Source organism: Sphaerodactylus townsendi, linkage group LG06, assembly GCF_021028975.2.
Source record: "Sphaerodactylus townsendi isolate TG3544 linkage group LG06, MPM_Stown_v2.3, whole genome shotgun sequence".
Taxonomy (NCBI): domain Eukaryota; kingdom Metazoa; phylum Chordata; class Lepidosauria; order Squamata; family Sphaerodactylidae; genus Sphaerodactylus; species Sphaerodactylus townsendi.
Window position 1 is genome coordinate 116,226,310 of NC_059430.1, and position 16,939 is coordinate 116,243,248.

The 16,939-nt window shown below is 47.2% G+C and overlaps 1 protein-coding gene across 1 annotated transcript in view; it reads left to right on the forward strand.

Annotated features, from left to right (window-relative positions):
• Positions 1–16,490, forward strand: part of LOC125435444 (IgGFc-binding protein-like) — a 52,757-nt gene extending 36,267 nt beyond the window's left edge. Inside the window, exons 11-17 of the mRNA XM_048501644.1 lie at positions 3,845–4,409; positions 6,291–6,877; positions 8,513–9,083; positions 9,977–10,179; positions 12,359–12,739; positions 13,349–13,635; positions 16,314–16,490. Coding sequence (XP_048357601.1) covers positions 3,845–4,409; positions 6,291–6,877; positions 8,513–9,083; positions 9,977–10,179; positions 12,359–12,739; positions 13,349–13,635; positions 16,314–16,320 — 2,601 coding nt within the window. The 3' untranslated portion in view covers positions 16,321–16,490. The remainder of the gene's footprint in view (positions 1–3,844; positions 4,410–6,290; positions 6,878–8,512; positions 9,084–9,976; positions 10,180–12,358; positions 12,740–13,348; positions 13,636–16,313) is intronic.
• The last annotated feature ends 449 nt before the right edge of the window (positions 16,491–16,939 follow it).

Consider the following 16,939-nt stretch of genomic DNA (forward strand, 5'->3'; position numbering starts at 1 on the left):
TATTGCTACAGGCCCAGCCCAATTTTTAAAGTGCATTTGGGGGGCACTGTGGAATGATTGTGCATTTTTAGGAGGGTTAGGGTGGGGGATAAGGATGGTTTTAAAGTATATTTATGTTGGTTTTATTGTGATTTTATGTATTTTATAACTTTGATTATTGTACCTTGTATTTTATGACTGTATCCTGCCCAGGGACTTTGATGATGGGTAGGTAATAAGTATACAGTAAATGAATGAATGAATGAATGAATGAATGAATGAATGAATGAAAACTGCGCTGGCTCCCTATTTGCTACTGGGTGCCAATTCATGGTGCTGGTACTGATATACAAAGCCCTACACTGCCTGGGCCCTATATATCTAGAGGAGCAGCAGTGGCATAGTGTACTAAGGTGTACTCTAATCTGGAGGAACTAGGTTTGATTCCCTGCTCTGCCGCTGGAGCTGCGGAGGCTTATCTGGGGAATTCAGATTAGCTCATACACTCCAACACACATCAGCTGGGTGACCTTGGGCTAGTCATAAGAACATAAGAAAGAGCCTGCTGGATCAGACCAGAGTCCATCTAGTCCAGCATTCTGCTACTCACAGTGGCCCACCAGGTGCCTTTGGGAGCTCACATGCAGGAGGTGAAAGCAATGGCCTTCTGTGTCACAGTTCTTCTGAGCTCTCTCAGCCCAACCTGCCTCACAGGGTGTTTGTTGTGTGGGGGGAAGGGAAAGGAGTTTGTTAGCCCCTTTGATTCACCTTACAGGAGAGAAAGGGGGGATATAAATCCAACTCTTCTTCTTCTCCCATATAGACCTGCCAAAGCACTGATATCTCCCAATGGGAGAGGTTTCTTCCTGGCAGTTCCTATTGCCAACTAGTAATGGCCGGGGCTGGGGGCTGGAGGGCCTTCTCCGTGGTGGTAGCCCTAGCGCTTTGGATCACTTTCCCCATGCAGGGGAGTCTGCCAGGTTCCAACTCTACCAAGGGATTCAGGCACCTGTAGGCCACGCTCTGAACCCATGCATAAGGGCAGTGCCTTCTCTTCCCACTCCAACCCCCCCCCCCCACTCCAGTGCTTCCCCTTGCTACCACCACAATTTATTTGCACTGTATTCTATTAATTACAGCTGGCCAATTTTTTAAAGTGCATTTGGGGGGGGCATTGTAGGATGATTATACATTTTTTTAGGAGGGTTAGGGTGGGGGATAAGGATGGGTTTTAAAGTATATTTATGTTGGTTTTATTGTGATTTTATGTATTTTATAACTTTGATAACTGTACCTTGTATTTTATGACTGTATCCTGCCCAGGGACTTTGATGATGGGTAGATAATAAGTATACAGTAAATGAATGAATGAATGAATAAATGATTGGTACAGTTGCAAAGAGGGGAAGGTTTAAAATTCCCTTCCCGTGTTCCACAGTCCTGATCTAAATTGCCTGAGAACTAATTTTTTTAAAAAATCAGGGAACTTCAGACAATTGCATTTGGAAAGTCTAGCCAGATTTGGTTCTTAAGTACGGCAGCCCTCAACTAAATAGTACCCAAACTCCTGGCTGTAAGAGATCCACACACCTGAAATTGTGTGTGCATCTCTTACAGGAGCAGGAGTGGCATAGGAGGTTAAGAGCTCATGTATCTAATCTGGAGGAACCGGGTTTGATTCCCAGCTCTGCCGCCTGAGCTGCAGAGGTTTCTCTGGGGAATTCAGATTAGCCTGTACACTCCCACACACGCCAACTGGATGACCTTGGGCTAGTCACAGATCTTTGGAACTCTCTCAGCCCCACCCACCTCACAGGGTGTTTGTTGTGAGGGGGGGAAAGGCGAGGAGATTGTAAGCCCCTTTGAGTCTCCTGCAGGAGAGAAAGGGGGGATATAAATCCAAACTCTTCTTCTTCAACTGCTTCTGTTAAAAAAAAAAAGAATGTTGAAATCACCTGGCAAGGAAAATTGAAAATTTAAAGAAAATGCTGGGTTGGGTCCTGTTGATGAAAATGGATCAGTCCTGACTTCTGTTTCCTACAGAGTGCCCTGTGGACCCCTAGAAAGGTCATTCAGGGGGCTATAGCCCCCTGGTAGATAAAGCGTCCCAGGGATGGGGAGAATTGACCAAGATCCCGCCCTCTCCCACCAGCAGAGCATCAGCCGGACTCCACCCAATCATTCTGACTAATGTGATCGGAAGTGACAAACTGGGCCACAGGGCTCTGCCTGTTGATCCATCCCATCCAACAACTTCTCTCCAACAGCCAGTAAATCAGAAGGCTTGAAATTAACAGCACAAAGACCGAAAAAAGAAATCTTCCCATTTCTCCTCTTGCCCCCCTGGAGCGGTCGCAAATGAGTCACTGCCAAACGGTTTCGTAAGATGTGTTGGCAGGGCTCTTGTCTGTATTTTATGACTCATCTTGATAAATCTTCTCGATGGCCTCGAAAATCACGGGGCTCATCCTTTCCTGGACCTTTTCCCTGCTTAAATTGAACTGACAAGGGACAATTAACCCGCACATAAATTCTGTGGCAAAACGTCCTTTACCTACTTGAATTTCAGGTGTGTGCATCTCTTACAGCCAGGAGTTTGGGTACTATTTAATTGAGGGCTGCTGTACTTAGCTGGTGTCAACGGTGGGATCGGCGAGGAGCTATGAATAGCTGAAGCTGCCCTATATGTGTCAGATCATTAATCCTTCGAGTACTTTATTGTCCTGGCAAGCAGCTCCCCGGAGTTACGTCAGAGAAACAGGATGATGCCTAGGGTCCTTAAACGGGAGGTAGTGGGGAATTGAACCGGGGACCTTCTGTCTGCAAATCTGGTCCTCTGCACCCAATTCCTGAGGCTATTTCTGTGGTAATGTAATAACCTCTAGTGTAGTGGTTCCCAACATGAGTGGCATAGTGCCTGCTGACCCCTCGCTGATGCCTGTCAAGTGTTTTTAGGGAGTGGACGTGGCCAGCTGGGGCTTTTGCTCAGCCAGGCTTCTGATTGGCCACTGGAGATTTGATTGGCACGGCAGCACAAGGATCTTCACTGGGCTGTTGAAGATAAGCTGTGGTCACCATTTTATGACTGGCTCTGCCTCCTGCAACCGTTTTGCGACAGCCATTATGTTGCTGAACCCACCACTCTGGGCCAGAATTCCAAATTTGTTCTTGGGTTCATTAAAGTTGGAGACCTCTGCCCTAGTGTGTGTCTCAGGCCCCTTCCACACATGCAAAATAATGCACTTTCAATCCCCTTTCAATGCAGGTGGATTTTACTGTGTGGAATAGCAAAATCCACTTGCAAACGTTTGTGAAAGTGGATTGAAAGTGCATTATTTTGCATGTGCGGAAGAGGCCTCAGTGGCGCTCGAGGTACTAGTTGAAAAGGAGGAGCCCATTGTACGTTGTCGCTTTTTATTGTGAGTTGGAATCCATATTCATCTCATTACCCAGATGTTGTGTGGACAGGCAGTTCATTTACTTCCCCAAGAAACAAATCACTACAACCTCACCTTCTCCTGCAGCCGGGAGCTCAATTCTGAATCCGCTTCTCAAACTGCTCAAACTCTGAGCGTTTCCCCACTTACAATGAGCCCCCTTTGCTGCGTGCTACTCTCAGCGCGCGTCATTTCTGATGCGCGCCCGGGCTTCCCCACAACCCCGCGCTCTGCGCAGGATCATCAAAAGGCGCCGTTTTAAAGAGCGCCAGGAATGACACGCGCTGAGGGGGCGCGACAGCGGCAGCGTCGGGGTGGCTGCAGAGTGCCGGGGGACCCCACGCTACTTGGCTACAGTAGCGCGCAGCAGAAGGTAAGTGGGAAAATGCTCTCTGACGTCTTGAAAATATTCTGCACGTCTCTTGTAGGTGGACGGGATGTTTGTGGATCTGCCTTTCTACCATGAAGATAAGGTGAAGGCCTACATCAGCGGAGCCCACGTCCTTGTTACAACCAAGTTTGATTTGGCTGTGACCTTTGGCTGGAATAGGCTGGTTCGTATCACTATTCCCAGTACCTACTTCAATGCTGTCTGCGGCCTCTGCGGCAATGACAACGCAGAACCGGGTGATGACCTGACCATGAAGGATGGGCAGCGGGCAGCCAATGCCGCCCAGTTTGCAGAGAGCTGGAAGGTCGGCGAGATCCCGGGGTGTGTGAACGGGTGCACCAGCAATTGCCCGGTGTGCGAGGAAGCGCAGAAGCGAACCTACGAGGGAGACCAGTACTGCGGGATCCTCACCAGGAAGGATGGACCTTTTAAGGATTGTCACAAGGCTGTTGACCCCGCCCCCTACGTCAGCGACTGCGTCTTTGATGTCTGCCACTACAAGGGTCACCACAGCATCCTCTGCCACGCAATCAGTGCCTATGTGACAGCTTGCCAAGCTCAGGGCATCCAGATTGGGCAATGGAGATCGGCTTCTTTCTGCAGTGAGTGAGGGATCGAGGTGGCATCTAGGGAGCGTGGCGGGTGGCTGTTCTTCGCTCCACCTGATGGTTGGAACTGACAGCTCCCATGTCTGCTATAACAAATTCTTCTTTTACTGATATTATTACCCCTTAACCATTATATCTGAGGCCCCTTCCGCACACGCAAAATAATGCGTTTTCAAACCACTTTCACAACTGTTTGCAAGTGGATTTTGCCATTCCGCACAGCTTCAAAGAGCATTGAAAGCAGTTTGAAAGTGCATTATTCTGCATGTGTGGAATGAGCCGAAGATTTGGGGTGGGGGTGTTATTCATTGAAACTGGTTATGCTCTCTTTCACTGTCATGGAGTCTTCTCCGTGAGCAGCACACATCAGATTTCAGCCAACAACTACTTCTTCTTCTTCTTCTTCTTCTTTTTCTTCTTCTTTTTCTTCTTCTTCTTCTTCTTCTTCTTCTTCTTCTTCTTCTTCTTCTTCTTCTTCTTCTTCTTCTTCTTCTTCTTCTTCTTCTTCTTCTTCTCCTCCTCCTCCTCCTCCTCCTCCTCCTCCTTCTCCTTCTCCTCCTCCTCCTCCTCCTCCTCCTCCTCCTCATTATTATTATTATTTATTAAATTAAGTATACCGCCCTATCCCCGAAGGAGATCTGTTATGATTTTTTCAAGGCAAGCAACTAACAGAGGTGGTTGGCCATTGCCGCCCTCTGCATAGCAACCCCGGGCTTCCCATCCAAGTACTAACCAGGGCTGAAGATACGTGACTAACCTCTCTTTTAAAAAAAAATCACCTCTCTTAAAAAAAAACTTGCACAGATTTATGGAGGAGAAGTTGAGCTATGACTACCAATTTTGATCCTCCTTGATCTGAGATTTCAAAAGCCTTAGCAGACCAGGTGCTCGGGAGCAGCAGCAGCAGCAGCAGCAGCAGAAGGCCGTTGCTTTCACCTCCTGCATGTGAGCTCCCAAAGGCATCTGGTGGGCCACTGCGAGTAGCAGAGTGCCGGACTAGATGGACTCTGGTCTGATCCGGCAGGCTCTTTCTTATGTTCTTATGTTCTTCACCTTTACAAAATTAAACTGTGACATACAGTCCCTGTGCCAAAGACCTTCCGAACTTCTTGATGCAAACCGTTTTTCGTCGGCACAAGCATGACACTTGCTGCTTCTTAAAACAATGGTTTCCTTAAATGATACTTAAATTAAATTAAAATTAAATCACCTGAGCCGCTGTAGCTTTTTCCCCTCAAAAAAGGTTTAAAAATTAAAGAAATGTTCTGATTTTTCTTGCGAGACAGAAAGAGAGCAGAGTGCATAATTTATGCCTTTTAAAAAAATCCTGTCCTTTCAAGGAGCTCATGTTGCCATACCTGCTTTAAGCTTCCCTCGTTCCCTCGTTCTAACCTCACAACAACTCTATGAGGTAGGGTAAGTTGAAAGAGAATGATAGTCCTGAGGCCACTGAAGAAGCTTTGTGGCTGAGGATGATTTGTATCCCTAAGGACTGCCCCAAACTCCAGGTGGTAGGTGGAGATTTCCTGGGATTACATTCTTCTTCTCCTGAAGAAAATGGTCACTTTGGAAGATGGACTGTATGACATCATATCCTGTTGAAGTCCATCCCATCCCAAAGCCCCACCCTCCTCAGACTCCACCCTAAAAATCTCAAGTTATTTCCCAACCTGGAGCTGGCAACCGTAGTAGCCTCAATTGCGTTAAAGTAGGCCAGACAAGAAGATTAACGGGGAGCCAAGTTTACTGTTCCGCTCATAGCATAAATCGATGGTGCACACCAACCCTGTTGAGACCACCGTCTCACTCAAGACTGAGACAAAGTCCCTTATTTTCCCTATGTCTTCACACGGTCTCTTTTGTGTTCTTTTCCAGGCCTTTCCTGCCCACGTAACTCTCACTATGACCTCTGCGGAAACGGGTGCCCCACGACCTGCCACAGCCTCTCGGCTCCTGATGGGTGTCAGCAATCCTGCAAAGAAGGCTGTTACTGCAATGCTGGTTTTGTGCTGAGCGGAGACGAGTGTGTCCCCATCGGCGAGTGTGGCTGCGTGCATCAGGGCAGGTATTACAAGAAGGGGGCTGCTTTCTTTCCCAGCCATTCCTGTCAGGAGAGATGCCGTTGCACAGACAATGGAGTCGTGGAATGCCAGAGTGTATCTTGTGGGGACAACGAGGAGTGTGGAGTGCAGCACGGTGTGCGAGGCTGCCACCCCATCGGCTGTGGCAAATGCAGTCTGTCTGGAGGATCCCATTTCCTGACTTTTGATAGACAAATCATCAACTTCTCGGGTTCTTGTACTTATGTGCTGGCCAAAGTCTGCAGCGGAGATCCCGGCCTTGTACCGTTTTCTGTGGTGATCGAGAACGAGAGTGTTGGCAAAGTGGTGACCAAAGAGGTTGTGGTCACTGTTCATGGTTACACCATCAACCTTGTGAAGGGAATGAACGGGAAGATTCAGGTGGGTCCTTTTCTCTGTTTTGACTTTCTCTATGCCCCCCATCCCATATTTCTTCTTCAACATTGCTTCACTTCCCCCCGAGCACACCCAGATCCTGCCTATAAACAGACAGAAGTCTAGTGACACCATTTGCAGTATTTATTCCAGCATGAAATTTTGTGAGTCAGAGCTCACTTCATCAGGTACAATGAAAGAAAGAAAATAATCTCCCTCATTTTTGGTAGAATATAACAGAAGGGAAGTGACGGAGATAGGTGGGGCCTGAAGATCTCCTGGAATTACAATTAATCTCCAGATTTTCCCTTGGGAAAATGACTGCTTGGGAGGATAGACTCTGGCCCTTTCCACACAAATGTCCTAAAATGTTTGTAAAACATTTGTAAAACATTTTCAGCCCCCCCTCCCTTATTTATTTATTTATTTATTTATTTATTTATTTATTTATTTATTTATTTATTTATTTATTTATTTATTTATTAGTCTTATAGACTGCCCAGCCCCCGAAGGGCTCTGGGCGGTGAACAACATAAAATAACAATTACATAATGGACTGTAAATAATTTAAGTTAAAATGCAGCAATTAATAAACGACTAACAACAGTGCCCGCAACAATTCCTGTTAGACTCTCCCAGAAGGGGAGAAAAAGAGTGGGCCCATAGATGGTAATGGGCCCAAAATATAGGAGGGGCGGGGGCACTCATATCAGCGGCTGGACACTCCAAAGGCCCGGCGGAACAACTCCGTCTTGCAGGCCCTGCAGAACTCACCAAGATCCCTCAGGGCCCGGATAGCTGGAGGAAGAGTGTTCCACCAGGCAGGGGCCAGGGCTGTAAAAGTCCTGGCCCGCGTGGAGGCCAGCCACATCATTGAGGGGCCAAGGACTACCAGCAAATTGGCCTCTGCTGAACGCAGAGGCCTAGTAGGGACATATTGGGTAATGCGGTTTTGTTTGCGTACACCCCCTGGAAATGATTCTTGGCCACCATTATGTGACTTCCCCTCCCTTTTTGAGTTCTGTGTTGAATTGATGCTTCGATGCTTCATAGCCTTGTGCTGCATTCTCTATTCCTTGTAGAATCGATGCTTTGAAGATTTGCCCCCCCATAAAAGAATAAACAAAGAAATGCTGCAAATAAACAACCGAGTGGGGACTGAGTGATCTCAGAAAATGGCACTGAGGAGGAAGTTCAGGGAAGCAAAGAAGTGTGGGAAATGTAGTCAATAGATCGCACAGCCACTGAAGACATTTTCAAAACGTTTTAGCCAGAGACTCAGTTTGAAAGGGGATTCATTTAAAACGTTTTGAGGGTGGAAATAAAACATTCTGGAGTAAAAACAATCTGGAACTCCATGGAGGAAACGTTTTATTTCCTGCTCAAAATGTTTTAAATTAATTATGTGGAAAAGCCCAATATGTTATTATACCCCTCTGAAATCATTCCAGTCCCCAAACACCACCGTCCCTGTGCTTTACCCCCGCGAATCTCCCAGAATTTCTCAATTTGGACTTGGCAACTCTAGTCCCAACAGAGGATATTTTCTCCCACTGGCTCCCTTGCTCATGTTTTCATGTTGGGGTGAAGCTGTCCATTTTCAGGTAGGCCATAGATTTTCCCCCTCTTCTGTTGGCACAGGTGGATGGAGAGACCTTTGCTCTGCCGCTGGTCATTGGGAGGAGAATGGTTTGGGTGAACCAAGAAGGGAAGAATATCATAATCCAGACTGATTTCGGCCTGAAAGTCCTCTGCGATTCCTCCTATTACGTCCTGGTGTCTGTTCCCAGCACATACCGAGGACACATGTGTGGCTTGTGTGGCAATTTCAACGGTGACAAGAGTGACGAATTCCTACTGCCCGATGAGAAAACTACCCAGAATGTGACTGAATTTGGGATGTCCTGGAAGGTTCCAGTCCAAAATGCTGCTTGTTCAGATGGCTGCGGGCAGAACTGTCCCAACTGTGCCTCGATCAAGACAAGTCCCTACCAGGCGGAGAACTCCTGTGGCCTGATTTTAGCTCAGTCAGGTCCTTTCCGAGACTGCCACCCCTTGGTGAGAGCGGCTGACTACTTTGATCTCTGCCTGTACAGCATGTGTGTGGCCAGTGGGGCAAAAGAAATCCTCTGCCAGAGTCTTCAGGCTTATATGACAGTGTGCCAAGCAGCAGGAGCAAAGATCGAGGCTTGGAGGATGCCTTCCTTCTGCCGTAAGTGAAAGAAAAAGATCTGGTTGTGCTCTAAGCAATAGATCAGAGTTTGCTGGTTTTGGAGAGTAGGAAAGTCAGCCTCAAGTGAAGCCCAGAGTTATCTGGAATGTCACTGGATATCCAGACTACAGAGATCTTTTCTTTAAGGAGTACACTGATCCTTATGGAAATGGTTCCTTCAGAGTGTGTCTACTATGGTATACCATAGAATTTCGATTGTATCTGTGTACCACTGGTTTCTTACAATCCTGGTCTGTTTTATCCTGGTTTTTCCATTTACATAGCTGCTCATTTTGTGAAGGAATCCAGTGAAGAATGGGAGGAAATACTCAAATTCTTTTGCGGAAAGCCCAACCTTCGGGGGAGGGTGGTGTATAAATGTAATAAATAACAACAACAACCATCCTGGGTAGCTGAAACTTTTCTGTTTCGCTATAAAAAGAGGTGAAGGGGGATGAATAGATTTTTCACTTCTAATCCTCTATGCAATTGACTTGGGATCATCCTTGCCTGAAAGAGAACTAAGGGAGTCTGTTGTAGGAAGGCCAGGTCTCCTGCTATAGTGGGAAACCTCCCAGCCTTCTGCCTCTGGCTGCCTGCTGTTGCCTGGTGTGCAGCAGCTGGAGAAAATAGGCAGAAGTGACATTGTGGCGATGCTGTGATGTCACTTCCTGTCACATAACTGGCAGTGGTGTGTCATGCAATTACTGTACCATAGAGATTGGGGGGATCATTACACCATCATGTGACATCATTTCTGGTTATGCAACTGGAAGTGACGGTATGGTATCATGCAGTTAATAGCATTCCTGCCAGCAAAGCTCCCAGGGGTTGCTAGATGCCAGGCCTAAACCGTCGGCAGCCTTAACGTTTTGTTTCTGTTCGGTCTCCAGCTCTCTCCTGCCCAGCCAACAGCCACTATGAGTCATGCTCCAGGTCCTGTGATCTTACCTGCGCCGGTCTGTCGGCTGCTCCCTCTCTGTGTACCCAGAAATGCTTTGAAGGCTGCCAGTGTGACGCTGGCTACATGTCTGATGGGGAGACGTGCGTGCCCATGGAGAGATGTGGTTGTGTATATAATGGGCACTACATCAAGGTGGGTTTCAGAGCTGTAGTTCGCTGTGCTAAGTGTATAAGGTTGTAGTGGTGCTGGAAGAGTGGGAGGCGGAGGAGAAAGAATGGTCTTTGTAGCTTGGAGTCTGCAGGCAGCATAAGAACATAAGAACATAAGAACAAGCCAGCTGGATCAGACCAGAGTCCATCTAGTCCAGCTCTCTTCTACTCGCAATGGCCTTCTGCGGCTGTTGCTCCCAAGCACCTGGACTGTTAAGGCATTTGCAATCTCAGATCAAAGAGGATCAAGATTGGTAGCCATAGATCAACTTCTCCTCCATAAATCTGTCCAAGCCCCTTTTAAAGCTATCCAGGTTAGTGGCCAGCACCACCTCCTGTGGCAGCATATTCCAAACACCAATCACACGTTGCGTGAAGGTTTCCTTTTATTAGTCCTAATTCTTCCCCCCAGCATTTTCAATGAATGCCCCCTGGTTCTAGTATTGTGAGAAAGAGAGAAAAATTTCTCTCTGTCAACATTTTCTATCCCATGCATAATTTTATAGACTCCAATCATATCCCCCCCCCCCAGACGTCTCCTCTCCAAACTAAAGAGCAGAATGAAAGGGGAGAATCCGGGGCCAATGGAATAGGGGGAGGTACTGAGAAAGTACTGGGGGAGTGCCTGGGGGAGGTACTGCTTTTGAATATTCCTTTCTTGCAAGCACACCTGGGAGAAATATCTATTATTAGTCATTTGCTTCATTTATCTCCTGCCTTTCTCTCCAATGGGGGCCCAAAGCAGCTTATGCTCTTCTCGTCTCCTCCATTTTATCCTCACCACAACCGCGGGAGGCAGGTTAGACTGAAAGAGAGCGATTGGCCCAAAGTCACCCAGGCTGAATCCGCATGGGCCAAAAACAGCAGTGTGAAAACGATGTGAAAATGGTGTAAATTGGTTTAAAACGGTGTAAAAGGGTTTATACTGTTTTCACACCGTTTTCACACCGCTGTTTTTGGCCCATGCGGAATCAGCCCCAGTGAGATTTCATGGCAGACTGGAGATTCAAACCAGGGTTTCCCAGATGCAGGTCTGACACTCAAAGCACTACACCTTATTGATTCTCTAAATCACAGGTGTCAAAATCGCGGCCCTCCAGATGTTCATGAACTACAATTCCCATCAGCCCTTGCCAGTATAGCCAATGCTCATGTTGGGAAGGACTGATGGAAATTGTAGTTCATGAACATCTGGAGGGCCACGAGTTTGACACCCTTGCTCTAAATATTTACTTATTTATTTAATTATTTTTTGCTCTGACTTTCTCTCCCATGGGACCCAAAGTTTAGTGCTTAAGAGCGGTGGACTCTAATTTGGAGAACTGGGTTCGATCCCCCACTCCTCCACGTGAGCGGGCGACTCTAATCTAGTGAACCAGGTTTTTGTCCCTGCTCCTCCACGTGAAACCTGCTGGGTGACCTCGAGCCGGTCACAGTTCTCTCAGAACTCTCTCAGCCCCACCTACCACATTGTTGTGGGGAGAGGAAGTGAAGGAGTTCCTAAGCCACTTGGAGACTCCTTAATGTTGAGAAAAACGGGAAATAAATCCAAACTCTTCTATACTCTTCTTTATTTTACCCTCACAACAACCCTGTGAGGAAGGCTGGGTTGAGAGAGTGTCACTGGCCCACGAACACTCAGAGAACTTCCACAGCATGAATGGGGATCGCATGTGGGGAATATGAACCTTTCTTCTGCAAACCTTCTTTCTAGAATTCCCTGTATGGGGAGACCAGATATTTTTAGTGGGGCAAAAAAAAATGCCTGATGACCTGCTCAGCTGATTATATCAAGAAACATATATTTTTGGGTTTGGTGAGGTGAAATTACCTCTTCTTAAAAAAAAGCGAAACTGAGTTTGAAAAGTTCGCATTTTCTTTGGAACAAAATGTCTATTTTCGTGAATTAAACCTTTTTTAAAAAAACCTTTGTTTTGAGACCAGTATAATGGGCATAAAGGTGGGGAGGGATGAAACGCCATCTGACGCTAGATGGTTCCTGGTTTTATTATTGATAATTAGTTGTTTTATGTTATGTTTTTTAAGCTGTTTTAATTACTGTCGTCCATGGCCCTGAGCCCCTAGGGAGAAGGCGGTCTAGAAATTTAATAAATAATAAAATAATAATGCATGAATTTGTTTGTCTGTGAATCTCCCCGTAGGCTGAAGAAAGCGTCGTCTCTAAGGACTGCTCGGAGAAATGTACCTGTCATGCCTCAGGCCGGCTCACCTGTGCAAAAGTCACCTGCAAGACTGGGGAGGCCTGCGCCGTTAAGAACGGCCAGCGTGGCTGTGTGAAACAGGAAGCCCAGTGTGCCCTCGCCGTAGGAGGTCAGCTCACCACATTTGATGGGGCTTCAGGGGAAATACTCTACACAGGGGTCTATGAAGTGGCATCGCTCTGTAACGTGGAAGATCGTTCCTGGTTCCGGGTGATAGTGGACGTGAAGTCATGCAGCGATGGAGAGGTCATGGCCGGCGCAGCCATCTATGTCTTCTTCCGAGAGACCTTTATTGCCATCAACAAGAACAAGGAGACTTGGGTAAGAGACACTGACTCAGTACGTCCTGTTTTTGCCATGCTGGCAGGGGCTGATGGGATTTGTAGTCCATGAACATCTGGAGAGCCGCAGGTTGCAGACCCCTGGCCTAGAGTTATTTTCAGTCTCACAAACCCTGATGTGGAGTAGAATCCGGAAGCCTTCACAGAAACAGAAGGACCATCCATCTGGATTATTATATGTTGTTTCAAGGATGTAGCATGCTTTCTACAGTGGCGTAGGAGCAGCAGTGACGTAGTGGCTAAGAGCAGTGGCTAAGAGCAGGTGCACTCTGATCTGGAGGAACCGGGTTTGATTCCCCGCTCTGCCACCTGAGCGGTGGAGGCTTATCTGGGGAATTCAGATTAGCCTGTGCACTCCCACACACGCCAGCTGGGTGACCTTGGGCTAGTCACAGTTCTTCGGAGCTCTCTCAGCCCCACCCACCTCACAGGGTGTTTGTTGTGAGGGGGGAAGGGCAAGGAGATTGTCAGCCCCTTTGAGTCTCCTACAGGAGAGAAAGGGGGGATATAAATCCAAACTCCTCCTCCTCCTCCTCCTTTCGGGGATTCTGATGAAATTTCCCACTCTTGCTCTGCCCGCACGTTTCAGGTGAACGGAAAACCAGCACAGCTCCCAGTGACCACCTCTGAAGCTGTGTCTGTCCGCCTGTCCCAGGATGTCGTTACGATCAGTCAAGGCACAGCTCTTCAGGTACTCTTTGGCCTCAGAGGGGAAGTGACAGTGAAGGTCAAGGCAAGCTTGGAAGGCAAGCTGTGTGCCTCCTGTGGAAACTTCAACGGGGACAATGCTGATGACCTGAGGCTACCCAATGGGAAAATTGTGGGTGACATTGCTGAGGTTATTGATGCCTGGAGAGCCAGAGACTTCAGTGGCTGGTAAGTGATTTGGCAATAGTCCTGTCTCTCTTAGCTATTTTTGAGTGATATATTAGAAGAGATTTCAAAGCAGAGGTCCTCAGTATTGTGCCCAGTGGTGCTGTGGCACCCACTGACACTTTTTCTAGTGACTGCCAAATGTTTTTAGAAAGTGAGTAGGGCCTGGCAGGGTTTTTGCCTTGCAGGGCTTTTGATTGGCTGTTGGAGATTTGATTGGCTATGCAGATTTTTTTTTTAAAAAATTGCTTTAGCAAAACCTGCCATCACAGCACGAGGATCTTCACTGTGTGACTGAAGGTAATCTATGGCAGCCATTTTGTGGCTGGCTCCATCTCCTGTGGCAGCCATTTTGTGGCAGCCATTTTGTGCACTCACTATGTCCAACTTTCAAAGATGCCCACAGGCTCAAGAAGGATGGGCGCCCCTGTTCTAAAGCTACATTACAAATATGAACCAGTAGAAATGACTAATTTATCTTCCCTGAATTCTGGTCCCAGAGAAGTCTGGGAATTGTAGTTTCGTGAGGGAGCTGAGAACTCATTGTGAGACATTCTATGCTGCTTTCCAGAACTAGATTTCCCATGGTTCTTTGGGTTAAATCCACAGGGGAAACAGCTTATAAATTGCCTTAAATGTATAATGGCCGATAGGAATGACTGACAAATGTTTTGGTCCCTTAGAAAAAAGGTAGGCTGGACAACTGGGCCCTTGCAGGACTAGTTTGAAAGTGAAAACTGTGAGGTGCATTTCTCATGCAAGCAGATGGCCAGATGTTTTCTTCTAGGGGATGAACTATGTATGATGTTGGGAGGCCTGGAAACTATCCTCAGATGCTTTGTCCAATTAAAAACAACAAGAACAGTAACAACTGTGTAGAGATTGAGGGACTGGAGCACCTTCCCTATGAGGAGAGGCTGCAGCGTTTGGGACTCTTTAGTTTGGAGAGGAGGCGACTGAGGGGGGGATATGATTGAAGTCTACAAAATTATGCATGGGGTAGAAAATGTTGACAGAGAGAAATTTTTCTTTCTTTCTCACAATACTAGAACCAGGGGGCATACATTGAAAATGCTGGGGGGAAGAATTAGAACTAATAAAAGGAAACACTTCTTCACGCAACGTGTGATTGGTGTTTGGAACATGCTGCCACAGGAGGTGGTGATGGCCACTCACCTGGATAGCTTTCAAAGGGGCTTGGACAGATTTATGGAGGAGAAGTCGATCTATGGCTACCAATCTTGATCCTCCTTGATCTGAGATTGCAAATGCCTTAACAGACCAGGTGATCGGGAGCAACAGCCGCAGAAGGCCATTGCGTTCACATCCTGCACGTGAGCTCCCAAAGGCACCTGGTGGGCCACTGCAAGTAGCAGAGAGCTGGACTAGATGGACTTTGGTCTGATCCAGCTGGCTTGTTCTTATGTTCTTATGTTCTTATGTAGAGATATGAATTGGGACTGGGGTTCTGGGGAAGCAGAGTAAACTCCACACCTTGTGCTATATCAAACCCAATTAAAAAGGGCCACTGCAGGGGTTTTTACAGCCAGAATGGGGGAAAAGACAGGTACCCATACCCTCTACAGGTACCCATATCATGCCCTCTAGAGCAGCCCTCTACAGAGGCAATTTCTGGTTAGGACAATGGAGAGGGGGCAACACTCAAACTCTTCCTTCTCCAGCTGTGCTATAATCCGAAATCTGTAACCCTTCCCTTTAGTTGTTTTATGCATGCCTAGGGATTCCAGTAACAGATCCCAGGGTCACATGGCGTTTAGAGCAGGTTTGCCATCCTCCAAATGGGGCCTGGGTATCTTTTGGAATCACAACTGATCTGCAGAAAACAGAAATCCGCTCCCTTGCAGAGAATGGCTGCTTTGGAGGATGGACTCTATTTGCATGACGTCCTGTGGAGGTCTCCCCCGTCCCCAAGCCCTGCCACTCCCAAATTCTATCTCCAGGTAGAACTCCAGGAATTTCCTGGAGGGAACCCAGGTTTGGCCTCTTTTGTTGTTGCTGTTAGTGGCAAGTGGTCTTCGATCTCGGAGCATCCGTGTTAGGTTGACTCTGGGTGTTTACTGCTGGGGCCTGGTTACCTGGTTGAATGTCAGGGGCCTCTGTGCTCTATGCTGTTTTTCTTTCCCCCTCTGTCTGCTTGGTGCTTAGATAGCAGAGGCATCTCTGGTCTTGGCCAGATGGTTTGCTATCTCCCGTCTAGCCTTGGGGAGCACTTTGGCTCTCCCACACTTTCCCTGCTTTCGCATTACGTGGAAAGGGGTAGGTTGGGGATTGGATCCTGAAGGGTTATACTGTGGGGGTTTTGAATGCTGGTTCAGAACTGGCTTTTCCAAAGGCAGGCAGGCACCTGTCATCCAATTCAATAAAAGGATCTGGTTCATGAAATCCAGGGCTGGTCGTTGAGTGGATTCATAGGTCTGATGATCAGACATCTCTAACTAAAAGCAGTTACATTTTTAGGTGGCAAAAAAGCAGAGAAGGCATAATTCAAACCCACCTTTGTTACTTTGCAGACATGAAACAAAGTCCATAGTGTCCTCTCCCACCCTAGTTAGCAGTACTGAGCCATGACGGCTAGAAATTACCTCCTGGGCAGTGGGCACCTCTAGAGTAACCACAGTTTGGAATCCCAGAGACCCACTGATAATCTGTTTCTTTCCTAGTGAGTAATATAATCGCATGTGAACGGGGAAACCACGGCCGCCAGCTCCGTCCATGATCATCAACCACAACCACTTCCCATGATCTTTGAACCTCAACACACTGTTTGTACAAAAGAAAAAATGTTATGCAATGAAATCACGTGATAAATGTCAATAAACAATGTGCAGATCTGAAAATGTCGCAGGTCTTTATGAATTCTTGGCCTGGAGATCAGATTGCGGCAAATGTGAATCTTCCTTGGAATCGGGCATTTTAGAAAGGAGAGCAGTTGTCTTTAAAAGCTCTCTAGGAAACAGGATTTTCTCTAATCCAGTACTTACAGCACATAGCTTAGAACCCTACAGCAGAGAGTTAAGTGGTCTCCTTCTAAAAGCTGGTGAGGGGCCTTCACTCAGGGGTACAGCATCTTCTTGGCATGCAGGAAGTCCCTGATTAAATCCCTCTCATCTTCAGTTAAGAGACCCCCATCTGAGACCCTGGAGAGATGCTACCAGTCTAAGTAAACAGTCAAGACTTTGCTGGACTCAGTAGACAGCAGCTTCATATTTTCACAGCTCAGAGTTCAGACAGAAATCTTAATCTGGCAGGAGCCTTAAGTGTAGGAATGCGCCTTGTTCCATTGCTG